This window comes from Peromyscus californicus, unplaced genomic scaffold (genome assembly GCF_007827085.1).
Source record: "Peromyscus californicus insignis strain IS unplaced genomic scaffold, ASM782708v3 Scaffold_16__1_contigs__length_79575227, whole genome shotgun sequence".
In the NCBI taxonomy this organism is placed as follows: domain Eukaryota; kingdom Metazoa; phylum Chordata; class Mammalia; order Rodentia; family Cricetidae; genus Peromyscus; species Peromyscus californicus.
The window spans coordinates 14,467,928-14,481,371 of record NW_026294458.1 but is presented as its reverse complement, the minus strand read 5'-3'; the positions used below and the strand labels follow the sequence as shown (position 1 = coordinate 14,481,371).

Below are 13,444 nucleotides of genomic sequence, written 5' to 3'. Positions count from 1 at the left end.
TAACTCCTCCTATACCACACTGCCCTACGAGTGGCATGGAAAGAGAACTCTTTCTTTCTTCTTCTTCTTCTTCTTTTTTTTTTTTTCAAGACAGGGTTTCTCTGTGTATCCTGGCTGTCCTGGATCTCGCTCTGTAGACCAGGCTGGCCTCGAACTCACAGAGATCCGCCTGGCTCTGCCTCCCCAGTGCTGGGATTAAAGATGTGCACCACCGCCGCCTAGCAAGACTCACTTTCTTTAAAAGACAGGGTGAAGCCAGAAAGCTAGGAATGGGAGTCAAGTGGGCTTCAGCCCATACAACAACCTCCAGGGCCACAGTGGTTCACTGTGGCCTAGACCTGGTGTTTGATCACTGTGGTTATGGGGAACAGACTCAGGTTAGCATGCTGAACAACAACCCCACGCCAGCTTTGTTTCTCTTTTCTCCAGGACCTTACACTGTAGCCTAGACCAGTCTTGAACTTTCAACACCCTGCTTCAGCTCTCTGAATGCTGTGATTACACACGAGCCACCACACTCAACTAGTACAGTATTTTAGGTGTCATCCCTGCGCTTTCTAGCATTCCCGCTGGAAAGGACACAGATATACAGATGTGGTCAACAGGCCCACCAACGACCAGACATTTTTAGCCTAGTGTGAGGGCCCAGACATTAGCCATATGATGGAATCCAGCTGGAGAGTAGCTGAGAAGACTCATGTTCAGGGCATTCACTCAGAAACACTCCATTTTCCATTTAGCAGTCCTTAGGAAATGTTGATCCAGTTCTCTTTATTCTGAGAATATGAGTGCATTAATCACTTCTGAATTCTTTGTAGCACAGAACTCAGGCTAGCAGTATTTATTATGTATACAGTGTTCTGCCTGCATGTATGCCTGCAGACCAGAAGAGGGCACCAGATCTCATTACAGATGGCTGTGAGTCACCATGTGGTTGTTGGGAATTGAACTTGGGAAGTGGAAGAGCAACCAGTGCTCCTAACCTCCAGCCCAGAATAGTAGGTTTTATGTGAGCAAATTTAGTGATAGATTAGAGAAACATGGAAAAACTGAGAGGAAACTAAAGAGTCTGGCTTACTTCCCCATGGCTTGTTCCAGTTGGGGCTTCAGTCTTCCAGGACTAGGAACTGCTAGAGTTTTGTTTGGTTGGTTTTTTGTTTTTAAAGATTTTTATTTAATGTGTTTTGCGCGCGCGCGCGCGCGCTGCGCGCGCGCGCACACACACACACACACACACACACACACACACACACACACACACACACGAACATGTACCACCTGCATGTAGTACTCATGGAGGCCAGAAGAGGGAGTTGGAACTGCAGTTAGAGATGGTTGTGAGCCACCATGGGGTTGCTGGGAACCAAACCCTGGTGCTCTGCAAGAGCAGCAAGTGTTCTTAACCTCTGAGCTATCCCAAGTTGGAGTGAAAAGTGAAAGAAGAGACAGAGTATGAAGGGTCAATTTAAATGTATGTCTGTATGTTTGTGTGTGGGAACATCCATGTGAATGCAGTGCTTTGGAGGCTAGAATAGGGTGTTGGATCCTCTGAAGCTGGAGTTACAAGCAGTTCTAACCCATGTAGTGTGGCTACTGGGAACCAAACCTGGCTCATTTGCAAGAGTAGCATGTGCTCTTAACACTGACCCATCTCTCCAGCTCTGTAGTTTTGTTTACTTTTTAAGTTATTCCCTCGGCCGGGCGGTGGTGGCACACACCTTTAATCCCAGCACTCGGGAGGCAGAGCCAGGCGGATCTCTGTGAGTTTGAGGCCAGCCTGGGCTACAGAGCGAGATCCAGGACAGGCACCAAAATTACACAGAGAAACCCTGTCTTGAAAAACAAAAAACAAGTTACACCCCCCCCCCCCCCCCCCCGTGTGTGTGTGTGTGTGTGTGTGTGTGTGTGTGTGTGTGTGTGTGTGTGTGCGTGTGTGCGCGCGCGCGCGCGCGCGCATAGGCATAGGATTCCCTGAAACTGGCTGAGATACCTGTGTACTAGGGACTGAACTAGGGTCCTCTGGTAGAGTACTACTTCAGCCATCTCTCTAGACCCTTGTTTTGTTTTATTGTTTGCTCTTTTGTTTTTTGAGACAGGGTTTCATGTAGCTCAGGCTTTACTGAACCTACAATGCAACCACGATGACACTGAATTTCTGATCCCCCTGCCCCCACCTTCCAGTAAGCACAGGCATTCACCACCACTCTAGGTTTATGTACAGCTCAAGATTTACCCATGGGCTTCATGTGTGCATGCCAGGCAAATATTCTACCTATTGAGCTATGTCTATTAGCCCAATTGGTTTGTTTTATGTTTTGAGATAGGACCATAGAGCCCAGTCTGGCCTCAAACTCCCGATATTCATGCTACCACCTCCCCGAAATGCATGGATCACCATGCCCATCTCCAAGCTACGGTTTTGTGGGTTAGGTTTATTATTATTTTATGCGTATTGGTGTTTTGCCTGCTTTTATGTCTGTGCACCATGTGCATGGCTAGTGCCTTCAGAGAGCTGAATAGGGATCGGATCCCCTGGAATTCATTAGAGATGGTTGTGAGGCATCATGTAGGTGCTGGGGACTAAATCCAAGTCCTCAAGAACAGCCTGTGCTAACCTCTGAGCCATTTCTGTAGCCCTCCACATCACCGTTTTAAAAGTCAGACATGCAGCTATACACAAGAAAATAGTAATTCTGCCTGCCCCGGGGAAGGCTCAAAGGACTGCAGGTCAGAAAGCTACATATACGTTGTTTTATTTAATTATTATCAGAACTATATGTGGTAGGTTCTAATGCATCATTCCCATTTTACATGTGAGAAAAAACAGTTGAGTCACCTAAGGTGAAACACAGGAGTTATAGCCAGAATTTGAACTTAGTCTTGGGCTGAGCATGGTGGTATACTCTTAATCCCAGCACTTGGGAGGCAGAAGCAGGTGGGCCTCTGATGAGTTCAAAGCCAGCCTAGTTTAGTTCCAGGTCAGCCAAGGCTATATAGTAAGACCTTGCCTCAAAACACAAAACAAGTAAAATTCTGGTCTTATCCCTACTGCCACATTGCCTTAAGACCACTCTGGGACTGAACAGGTGAAGTCTGTGGAACCATAGTCACTGTGTGTTCAAACAAACAGCCGGGCGGTGGTGGCGCACGCCTTTAATCCCAGCATTTGTGAGGCTGAGACAGGCAGATCTCTGTGAGTTCGAGGCCAGCTGGGTCTACAGAGGGAGTTCCAGGGCAGCCAGGGCGGTTACACAGAGAAACCCTGTCTCAAAAACCAAACAACAAAATCACCAAACCAAATGAACACAAGGTTTTAGAGCTTTAGATGAGCCGTTACAGAAAACAATCCCTTCACCATTTGCTTTTTACATGTGCAGGCTGGTCTCAAACTTGTGATCTTTCTGCCTCAGTCTCCAGAACACCTAGGACTACAGCTGTCCACCACCACACCTGGCTAGCAGATTTACTTTGTACTGCTGCTCTTTTCTCAGATACAAGTAAAATCCAAAGAGTCTACAGCATCAGTGTAACTTAATTTCACACTCAATACAGCACTGACATTGCATTCAGAAGACACTAGAAAAAGCACACGACAGAAATTGTTACTGTTCGAAGAGAGCTACAGGCTTTTGACAGAAGAAATGAATGATTCCTCTCCTGGTTTTAACCTTGCATGATGCTTTAAATTCAAAATGGGTTAAGTGACTGATGCGGAACTGTTCAAAGTAATGAGAACTGTAAAAAGCGGTAGAAGTGAAACTCATACCAGACGCACAGCATACGTTTTCAAATTAGGCTGGCTGAGTTTCTTTTTGTTTTTGTTTGTTTTTCGAGACGGGGTTTCTCTGCGTAGCCAATGGCTGCACTGGATTTTGCCATCCAGACCACCTTAATGTGACTCGTGTGGCTTGTCCATTCTGATGCCTGTCAGACAGTAAAAACGAGACTCAACTGGGGAGTCTCCCTACTGCCAACTTTGTAGGACTGACTTACAACACTAAGGAAGGACTGCAGTGCCAATCGGCAGGGTCTGGCTGATTATAAAAACAAAAACTGCTATAGCGTCTACTCAGCCGCCGCAGGGATACCTCCTCTTCATGACAGTCACTTTCCCCAAGCAGGACAAACAAGCCCATCAAACAGCCACCCTACTACCCAGACCTGCCTGCCTTGGTGCTGGTACCAGCAGCGGCATCAAGAGAATGTAAAAACAGGTCTCAAGTTCCCTAGGAGATAAAGTGGCCTCAGTGATCTCCAAACACTGCTAGGACCCCAAGAAAACAGGAAGACCCAGTAAGGCAGGTGCAAGCCGTTTCTCAGCATTCGAGCCCAAGGCTTGCCCCTCTCGTGGCCCGGCCCGCCTCACCCGGAAGTGCTGGTCCCGGTACTCGCTGAGCTCCACGTAGGAGTCGCTGTGCAGCGCCTTCAGGAGGCCACCGGACATGGTGCAGAGACACGAACCACGACGCGGCCACGGCTGGAAACGACCAGGCGGCGGCAGCGGCGGCGGCGGCGGAAACGGAAGCGTGTGCGGCCTGCTGCTGTAAGCGGACGTGGTCGGGGCCAATCCTGGGGCGGCCGTGTCGTCATCATGCGGCGTCGGCGTGTCCGTCGTCCGGCGTGGCCGGTGGGAAGGCGAGTGCGGCGGGCCCCGGGTTCCGGGGAGCTCGGAGGACGATGGTTTTCCGGCGGTTGCTGGCTGCCCTGCTGCACAACCCGCAGCTGGTGGAGCGGCTTTCCGAGTCGCGGCCCATCCGGCGGGCGGCGCAACTCACGGCCTTCGCGCTGCTGCAGCTGCAACTGCGCGGCCACGACGCGGCCCGCCGTCTGCGAGCCCTCGCGGATCAGCCCCCGGGCTCCTTGGGTCGCCGCGTCGTGCGGTTCAAGGACACCTTCACCCAGGAACTCCGCCGCCGCCTCCGGGACCGTCCAGGACCACCCCCAGGTCATCAGAAGGGCCCGGGCGCCAACGCGTAAGCACAGACTGGACTCTCCCGGGCCGAAGTCACGTCCCCTCCTCCCTTCAGTGACCTACACCGACCCCAGTGTTCATGAGTTATCTCGGGCACGATGCACGGCTTCGAATCCTGACTCGGATTGTCAACATGCAGATGCCTAAGGTCAAGTGGACCTGTGCGTGCTGGTCCTGTGACTAGGCAGGACTCAGAGGGGAGTCTAGACCAGAACATAGCATGACTGAGAGCCATGGATAAACAACCAGAAAGAACGCCTGCCTTCTACAAGCGGGACTGAAGCTGAATAAATGCTGCTGCATCCGCACTGGTTCAGGAGAATACCAGGGAAGATGGTGGATGGAATGACAACCCTAAAGTTGCCAAAATCTGATTAAATATGTAAGCTGGTGATAAGTCTGTAGGATCTTGCTAATAATAGTTAACACGTTAAGCGTCTGTGTTGATATTTGCTGTTGCATTCTGTGTGGTTTATGACTTAAAACCCCATTCGTGTGAGGAAATGGAGGCCCAAAGTCTTGCAGTGAGGTGAGCCCTGGCATGGGACTCCCAGGTCTGTGTTCTTGATCAGTCCCTACTCTTTGCAGGATTTACCCTACTCAGGGGCTGCTTTTCCACCACTACTGAGCGCTAAAGCCTCTGATACGGTGGCACATGATGCTTGGTTTCCCCTTCTCTATTTTGAGGGTCTGTCTGGGGTACTCGCTATGGTAGCTAACTCAACTGTGATTAGGGAACCCATGCATGTAACCTGCCTTGTCATTGTGAGACTCCTAACTCAGTTTCTAGACCTCTATTTGAGCCCCTCAGTTAACCTTAGCATCTAGAAGGCTTGCAGCTATTGGAAAAGCTTTTAAACTGAGTACCAGATTCTGAGCCGTCTGTGTTCCCAGTTCCCACTGGGGCAGGCTGAGAAGGCCTCACAACAGCACTAAGAAGGGAGGACATCTGGGTTCTTCATTGTAGGAGCGTGATTTTTTTTTTTTCTTGGTGCCGGGGGTAGTTCCTACAGCCTTGAGCATGCTGAACAGGAACTCCACCACTGAGCTACATTACCCAGTCTTTGAGAGAATGGCTGGAAAAATCCCTCCACTGCCCTCAAAGGAGCAGAAGAGGCTAGGGAGGTATTTTCTAGAATGGCTTGTTTTGCTTATACCCAAACACTGAGTCCACAGACTCCAAGGTGCCATGAAATAAGACAGAACTACGGTTTCCTAGTTACAGACCCTTGTAGAAATGTGTTTATCAGACTAGGGGACCTGCGCTACAGGCTCCAGGGCTGACACTGACCTCAGGACCCTCCGATCTGTTGTAAGATTGGGTGGTAGGTTGACTGAGTGGAAGGGACTTCCTTAAGATTACAGTTTGTGTGTCACAGACCGGGGACTAGAGCTGAATGGGAGCCACCTGCTGTCCCTACTTCACACTGCCTTTGTTTAGAAAGCCAGATTGGAAATCAAAAGATTGTCATGGTAGCAAGAAGTCAGGCATTGTGGGAGGTGGGAGAGGCCACTCGGGGATGTCATCAGCAGTTCATTGTCTTTGATAAGCAGGTGCTACTCTGTATTTGAAACATGACACAGCTATTGGAAGTGACAGCATGGAGAGAGACATGTGCCAGTGGGTATGCTAGGTTTCTTTGGGGACCTTGGCATTGGGACCGTGACTGGTCAGGTCTTTGGTGTCTAAGGGAAAGGAATGTGGGCTCACCTGGAGGAACACCCGCGGCTGTGCCCGGGAGAGACAGCAGGGGGAGTCCTGTTGCAGTGTCCCAGCCCAGCAGCCCGTGTAGAAGGTCGCGTGGCACCGTTCTATGGCTGGCTCCTGAGCCGTGGCTCCTGTGTCACAGCAGGCCTCCCCTCCAGCTCTATGACATGAAGACTGAGGTGGTTCCTCCAAGCCCGGCTGAGCAGAGAGGACAGGGCTGGAGGGTCCTCCAGGGTCAAGTGGGGAAACAAGAGGGTCTCATTCTTGAGAGGAAAACTGCACTTCTCCAGAGCATGCCTGTTGGTCCCGGGAGTTACCACAAAGAGTCGGCAGAGCTGTGGCCCACCAGCCATTTGGCAGGCTGGTTGTCTGCTGAAGTCGTTCAAGGCTTGGCACAGGACCCAGTCCTCAGCGCCACCCATGTCCACCACCTCCACAGGCGATCCCAGGCCGGAGAGGTGTAGGAGGTGCCGGGGAGGCATGTAAGTGTGAGCGAAGAGAAGTGTGTAGCGGGTGGTCGTGCCTGGCAGGACAGGCGCGTGGACTATGTGCTCCAAGTATTTCAGGCCAGGTACCAAACCTCCCTGATGCAGGCAGCCAAAGACGAGAGCCCCTAGAGCATTGAAGAGGACCAGGGTCCCCTTCCAGGGTATAGGGTGGGTTTGTGGACTGCAAAGCAGGACTAGCGGGACTATGAGGGGAATCAGGAATCTGGCCTCTTGGTGGCTGAAGGCAGATAGCAGGAGCAGGGGTGTGAAGTAGAGGAGGAGGAGATAAGACTTGGAGCTAGACCATGCACCCAGCACCCCCAAGAAGCCCATCTGCGGGAGCACACGGAGGCAGCTGTGGAGATGCTGCCATGCAGCCTGAAGGGCCTGAGCATGCAGTACCCCAAAGAGCAGGAAGCCATTGACCGCCAGGTGAGTGAGCCGTGCATGCGTGCCGTGCCTTGCAAGGTTTTGGGGATCCAGGTTGTAGGACAAGAAGTTGACAGGTGTGAGGACAAGGCTACCGGATGTCGAGAGGCTGGAGAAGTACCAGCTGTCCGTAGTGATAAACAGCATTGCAGCAAGAGCAGCCCCTGGCAGGAGCACCAGGGCCTCCTGGATCAGGGCCTTGACGCCAGGTTCCAAGGCCCTGTGAATGCCCCAGAGAGAGAGGGGAGCCAGAGTAAAGGCTAGAAAGGTTGGCCGATTGAAGAAGCCAGCCGCCACGATAGCGCCAAGAAGGCAGCTGTGCCACCATGGACCTGGGGTAGGCTTCTTTGATTTGGGACTCCATGCCACATAAGGGGACACCAGCACCAGCAGCCAGGTGAAGAGCAGTCCCTCGATGGTGTTGGAGAAGGTCCTTGTGTAGAAAACCAGGGTGACGTAGGACCCCGACAGCAGGCACATGGCATTCCAGCGATCTGCCCCCCACAGTGGGGCCAGATAGTACACAGCCCAGTCCAGGGCAAAGGAGAGGATAGTGAGGAGGAGTCGGGGCCCCACCAGCAGCATGTAGCCACTCACCAGACCAGGCCAGAGCCCCAGCTCTTCCCAGAGCCTGAGCAACCAGAAGGTAGAGCCAGAGGTCAACAGTGGGAAGACCACGGTGCGGCAGGAGCTGCTGGGGTAAAACTCCCAGGGCCGTGAAGCCTGCACACCCAGGATGTCCTCTGCAGAGAGAGAGGCGGGGGTGAGCCAGTTCCAAGCTTAGGCTTGTGCTGGGAAGCGTTCTGGCCTGGCACCAGGATTGCACGGCCCCCTAGTGGACAACCCCTGGGACTGCACAGGGTGGGTTTTACTCATGCTTGGGTAAAGCTACTTCGTGGGAGTCTCGGGTGGCCTGTCCTCTCCTCCTAGCCCTTTAACAGCAGAGAGCCTTCACCTGCGTGCAGAGAAGACAGGCAGAGACACACAGCGGGAAAAGGGTTTTATGTGTCCCAGCTGGTTTAAGGACGAAGGGGCTGCCGGCGACAGTGTGGATGACCTCTGGAAACACTTAGGGTTCCATAAGTGAAGTGAATAAAATTCTGCCGACAGGAATGAGCTTGGAAGCCAGGTGGCATGTGCCTGGAATTCCAGTGCGTGAGAGGCAGAGGCAGGAGGATCAAAAGTTTAAGGTTATTAGTGAGTTTGTGACTAGCCTCTGCCATGTGAGAGAGGAGACTCATCTGAAAAATACAGGAAAGTAGCCTGAACTTTCCAACTCACGGTTCAAATCTACCTGTTGAGCCCTGTGGCAGAGTTAGGTCCCCCATGCCATGATTCTTGTTCTCAAGCCGAGTGTGCTAGTGCACACCTGTAACATTTGGGGGCTGAGTCAGGACTGCTACAAGTTTGAGGCCTTCCTGGACTACACAGTGAGTTTGCGGCCAGCCTTAGCTGTCTAGACAGATGTTATCTCAAAAGGGCAAGAAAAACAAGCCAAGCCAAGTGTCTTTGAACTTTCTCCTTTAGTCTCTTAGCTGGGCACATGGCCGGATATAAAGACTTTCTCAGCTGTTTCTTTAGCTCACGTGGGCATGTGATACATTCTGACCAGTGGGATAGAAGTGTCGAACAGGGTCAGGTGTGTGTGGTGACTCCCAGAAGCCTTACTAGGAACAGTGCCGTGAGTTTTAAGGGCAAGCCTGAGCTACAGTGTAAGGCCCTGTCTCAAAAAACAACAACAAAAACCTGCCTGCCCATTGTGCACAAAATCCTGGACTCAATCCCAAGTACAGCGTAAACCAGGCATGGTGGCATGATCACAGCACTCTAGAAGTGGGAGCCAGAGAATCAGGGGTTCATGGTCATAGGCAGTTCAAAGCCAGCCTGGGCTGCAGGAGACCTTGTGTAGGAGGACCTTTGTTGAGTTTGAGGCCATAGTGAGCTCCAGTACAGCCAGGGCTTCATAGACCATGTCTTAAAAAAGAAAAGAAGGGCTGGAGAGAGGACTTAGCAGTTAAGAGCACTGACTGCCCTTCCAGAGGACCTGAGTTCAAATCCCAGCACCCACATGGTGGCTCACAGCCATCTGTAATGAGCTCTGATGCCCTCTTCTGGCCTACAGGCATACATGCAGACAGAGCACTCATACCTAAAATAAAATAAAAAAATACATAAAGAAGAAAAAAAGAAAAGAAAAAGCATTTGTGTGTAACTACTAAACATGGTCTTAAGGGAGGAGACCCTTCCTCCTGAGCCTACACGAACAGCTTTACAACTTTCCCAAGTCAGGCAAGCTTCCCTAGCCACTGGGAGAGCCCAGCTCTGAAGTCAGTCCGCTGACAAGTCCAGCAGAACCATCATTCTGAAGGACTTGTTGGCCCAAGCAGGAAAACATGGAAGAGGCTCGTATTTCATAACCATTCTCCAGAAGGTGAGGAAAATGCCCATTCCCCACTTCCAGTTCTAATCCCAGAGAGGCTGCAACTCTGCCTGTTCATTCATCCCCACGTGCGTGTCCTTCCCCACCACATAGGGACCGATGCCCCAATCACATTAGCAGGACATGGGGGTTTTACCTGCCATGACCTCGGGGGACTGGAAGAACTCATCTGGGTGTATGTAGCCAGTCTGGGGAAGGAGACACCACAAGACTCGAAGCAGGCCGAGGCTAACCCAGATCACCCTGGCTGCCATCTTCACATCAGATTGTCAAACACAGGGCTGACAGCCTGGAATGACTTCACGGCTGTCACGGGTGCCACTCTGGAGATCTACATCTGCTGAGAATGACATTCGGTAGTTACTGTAACGGAGACTATACCACAATCTGAAGACGTCAACGTAAAAATGATAATGATAAGATGTGATTAGTACACATCTGTAACCCCAGCATGGGAGAGGTTGACAGGTTGACACAGAAGGATTTCAAATTCCAGGTCAGCCTGGGATACATGGGAAATACTGTCTCAAACAAAACAAAATGGAAAAACGAAGTCAGACATGGTAGTGCACCCAGTAATCCCAGCACTCAGGCAGACGTTGAAAGCTCAGGTGAGAAACCAGAACAAAAACCACATTACAAAGAAAATGAATGTTAGGGATGGTTAGAAGTACTTGTTCCTGGGGGGGGGGGGGGCCCAGATTGGGTTCTCAGCACTCACATGGTAGCTTATAATCACCTATAACTCCAGTCTCAGAGGGTCCAACGACCTCTTTTTGGTTGTTTTTGGTTTTGTTTTGTGTTTTTCAAGACAGGGTTTCTCTGTGTAGCCCTGACTGTCCTGGAACTCACTCTGTAGACCAGGCTGGCCTCGAACTCACAGAGATCCACCTGCCTCTGCCTCCTGAGTGCTGGGATTAAAGGCAGGCACCACCACCACTCAGTTTCAACAACTTCTGCCCTCCACCATGGGCATGCACATGGTACACATGCAGGCAAAACATTCATACACATAAAATAATAAAATATATAAATTTTTAAGAAAATGAAAATTAGGGCCTGGAGAGATGGTTCAGAGGTTAAGAGCACCGGCAGCTCTTCCAGAGGCCCTGTGTTCAATTCCCAGCAACCATATGGCGGCTCACAATCATCTGTAATGAAATCTGGTGCCCTCTCGTGGCGTTCAGACATACACGCAGGCAGAACACTGCATCCATAATAAATAAATTTTAAAAAGAAAATGAAAGGGTTAAAATGGCAAGGTTGGTAAACTGAGGAAGATGAATAAGAGGGCTTGTATGAGACAGACCAGGTAGGAAGGGCAAGGCTCTACCCAGCAGGCTCTGGAAGGATCCCAGAAAGTGCCACCCCCAGGAAGAACCCCACCTCCAGGAGCAGGTACAAAACATCACTGTCCTTTCCCTAGTAAATTCTAAGCTTTTGGGATAGTTAACTTTACATATGTATATTCTGCAAGAACCCTTGCCTGTTCCATAGTCAGCTTCTCAACTTTATGGCTTGTTGTACCTGTATACGTATTCCTTTAATTGTGTCAGACTGAATTGTGGGAAAGGATGGTTTCTAAGAAAATCTCCACCTCTTCCAGGAAGCAGTCCCCAAGACAGCCTCAGAGATGGACAATGGGAGGAGCCACGGTATATAAAGACTTGCAAGTCTCAGCACTGGAGGCCGCGCTTTGCTGTGGATTCCGGGCTGGGTCTGCCTTCCACTCGAGAGTACACCTCCGTTCTTCCTTCTCGCCCGCTGAAGTAAACCCTGACTGCTCCAGCTCTGGGCCCCCGTATGAGTTCTTCAGAACTGAGGCTGCCGATGTTGGGATTAGAGGGCATTTGGGAGGGGGGCATCTCTCCATACCCACAATCCAAGTGTACTGGGTCGTTTTGTGTGTCAACGTGACCCAAGCTGGAGTCATCAGAGAGGAGGGAGCCTCGGGGCTGAGGAAATGTCTCCTTGAGAGCCAGCTGTAAGGCATTTTCTCATTTAGTCATCAGTGGGGGAGGACCCAGCCCTCATCCCTGGACCATTGGTCCTGGGTGGGATGAGTGGGTCAGGGAAAACAGGCCAGTAAGCAGCACCCCTCCACGGCCTCTGCGTCAGCTCCTGCCTCCGGGATCCTGCCCTGTTTGAGTTCCTGTCCCAACTTCCTTCAGTGATGAACAGTGATATGAAGGTGTAAACCAAATAAACCTTTTCCTTCCCAACTTGCTTTTTGATCATGATTTTTATCACAGAAATAGAAACCCTAATTAAGACATCAAGCCAACAGAGGAATCGGGGAAAGACTAGATTTGTCTTCTTCCTCCTCCTCCTTTTTTTTTTTTTTTTGAGACAGGGTCTCCCTGTATAGCCAGCCCTGGCTGTGCTGAAACTCACTCTGTAGACCAGGCTGGCCTCGAACTCACAGAGATGCCTCTGATTCTGCCTCCCAAGTGGAATTAAAGGAATTAAAGGAATGTTGAAACACTCTTCAGATCTCCAACTCCATTCGGCTTTGTTGACTGCAACACACTCTTTCTCTTGGGCTGGCTCCACTCCCTGTTAACAGCTCTCCTCATCAGGTATCCCACGACTCTGGCATCTCTGACATCTTGGGTTCTCCAAGGCAGTCCAGGCTTCGACTTCACAGCTTCATGAAATGGCCTCTCTAGGCCTCCATTCAGGGACAACCCTGACACATGCCTGGCCTCAGTGGCTTTCCTTAGGCGTGGAGAGAAATTCCACAGTCTGTTTCTTCTATCCTTAACTCTAAAGCCAGAATAATATGGCCGAAGCTGCCAAGTTCTGCTGCTTACTGGGGCTGGAACATGGCCCCCTCGTTCAATTACATCTTCACCAGCTCTGTGTCGTTTTTGGCTGTCATGGAACTTGCTCTGTAGACCAGGCTGGCCTCAAACTCAGAGATCTGCCTGCCTCTGCCTTCCAAGTGCTGGGATTTGTGCACCCCCACACTGGGCTCTAAGCTTTTTTAGTGCCCTTTCACAAGAGAAGAGCAGGAGAAAGAGGAAGAGGAGGACCACGGACAACCAGAGGCTTCAATCTCAACAAGTCAGAAAATAGCCTGCAAGTTTCCACGCCTCTGTCTATTGTAACTGGAAGGATGAGACAGCTGGAGACTAGCGCCCAAACCTTGTCAAACTGAATCCCCAGCCTTGAGGGGGCCTGCTGTGAACATCTGAGGGTCTGCTGTGAACATCTGAGGGTCTGCTGTGAACATCTGAGGGTCTACTGTGAACATCATCTGAGGGTCTGCTGTGAACATCTGAGGGTCTACTGTGAACATCTGAGGGTCTACTGTGAACATCTGAGGGTCTACTGTGAACATCTGAGGGTCTACTGTGAACATCTGGGGGTCTACTGTGAACATCTGAGGGTCTACTGTGAACATC

The 13,444-nt window shown here is 50.9% G+C and overlaps 2 protein-coding genes across 8 annotated transcripts in view; one reads left to right on the top strand and one right to left on the bottom strand.

The window, feature by feature from the left end:
* LOC128111919 (nuclear cap-binding protein subunit 2) overlaps positions 1–13,444 on the bottom strand; it is a 30,845-nt gene that overhangs the window by 5,185 nt on the left and 12,216 nt on the right. For 3 of the 7 annotated variants that reach the window (XM_052740470.1, XM_052740468.1, XM_052740471.1), the window contains 2 exons: positions 10,174–10,374; positions 6,510–8,340 (listed from right to left, as the gene is read on the bottom strand). The exons of 1 other annotated variant lie outside the window; for it this stretch is intronic. In XM_052740470.1, the coding sequence (XP_052596430.1) occupies positions 6,785–8,340; positions 10,174–10,291 (1,674 nt within the window). In that variant the 5' untranslated portion in view covers positions 10,292–10,374 and the 3' untranslated portion in view covers positions 6,510–6,784. Of the gene's footprint in view, positions 1–4,366; positions 4,563–6,509; positions 8,341–10,173; positions 10,378–13,444 lie in introns of those variants that run through there. 3 more of the 7 variants (XM_052740472.1, XM_052740469.1, XM_052740473.1) reach the window with 3 other exon arrangements.
* On the top strand, positions 4,678–12,259 carry Ncbp2as2 (NCBP2 antisense 2 (head to head)). The gene is made up of 2 exons (XM_052740475.1): positions 4,678–5,354; positions 11,644–12,259. Exon 1 carries the CDS (start codon positions 4,678–4,680, stop codon positions 4,975–4,977), a length of 300 nt encoding a protein of 99 aa, XP_052596435.1. The 3' UTR covers positions 4,978–5,354; positions 11,644–12,259.

Bases quoted from the DNA above. Each gene is read 5' to 3' on its own strand.
- Ncbp2as2 (XM_052740475.1), top strand. From the start codon at position 4,678: ATGGTTTTCCGGCGGTTGCTGGCTGCCCTGCTGCACAACCCGCAGCTG.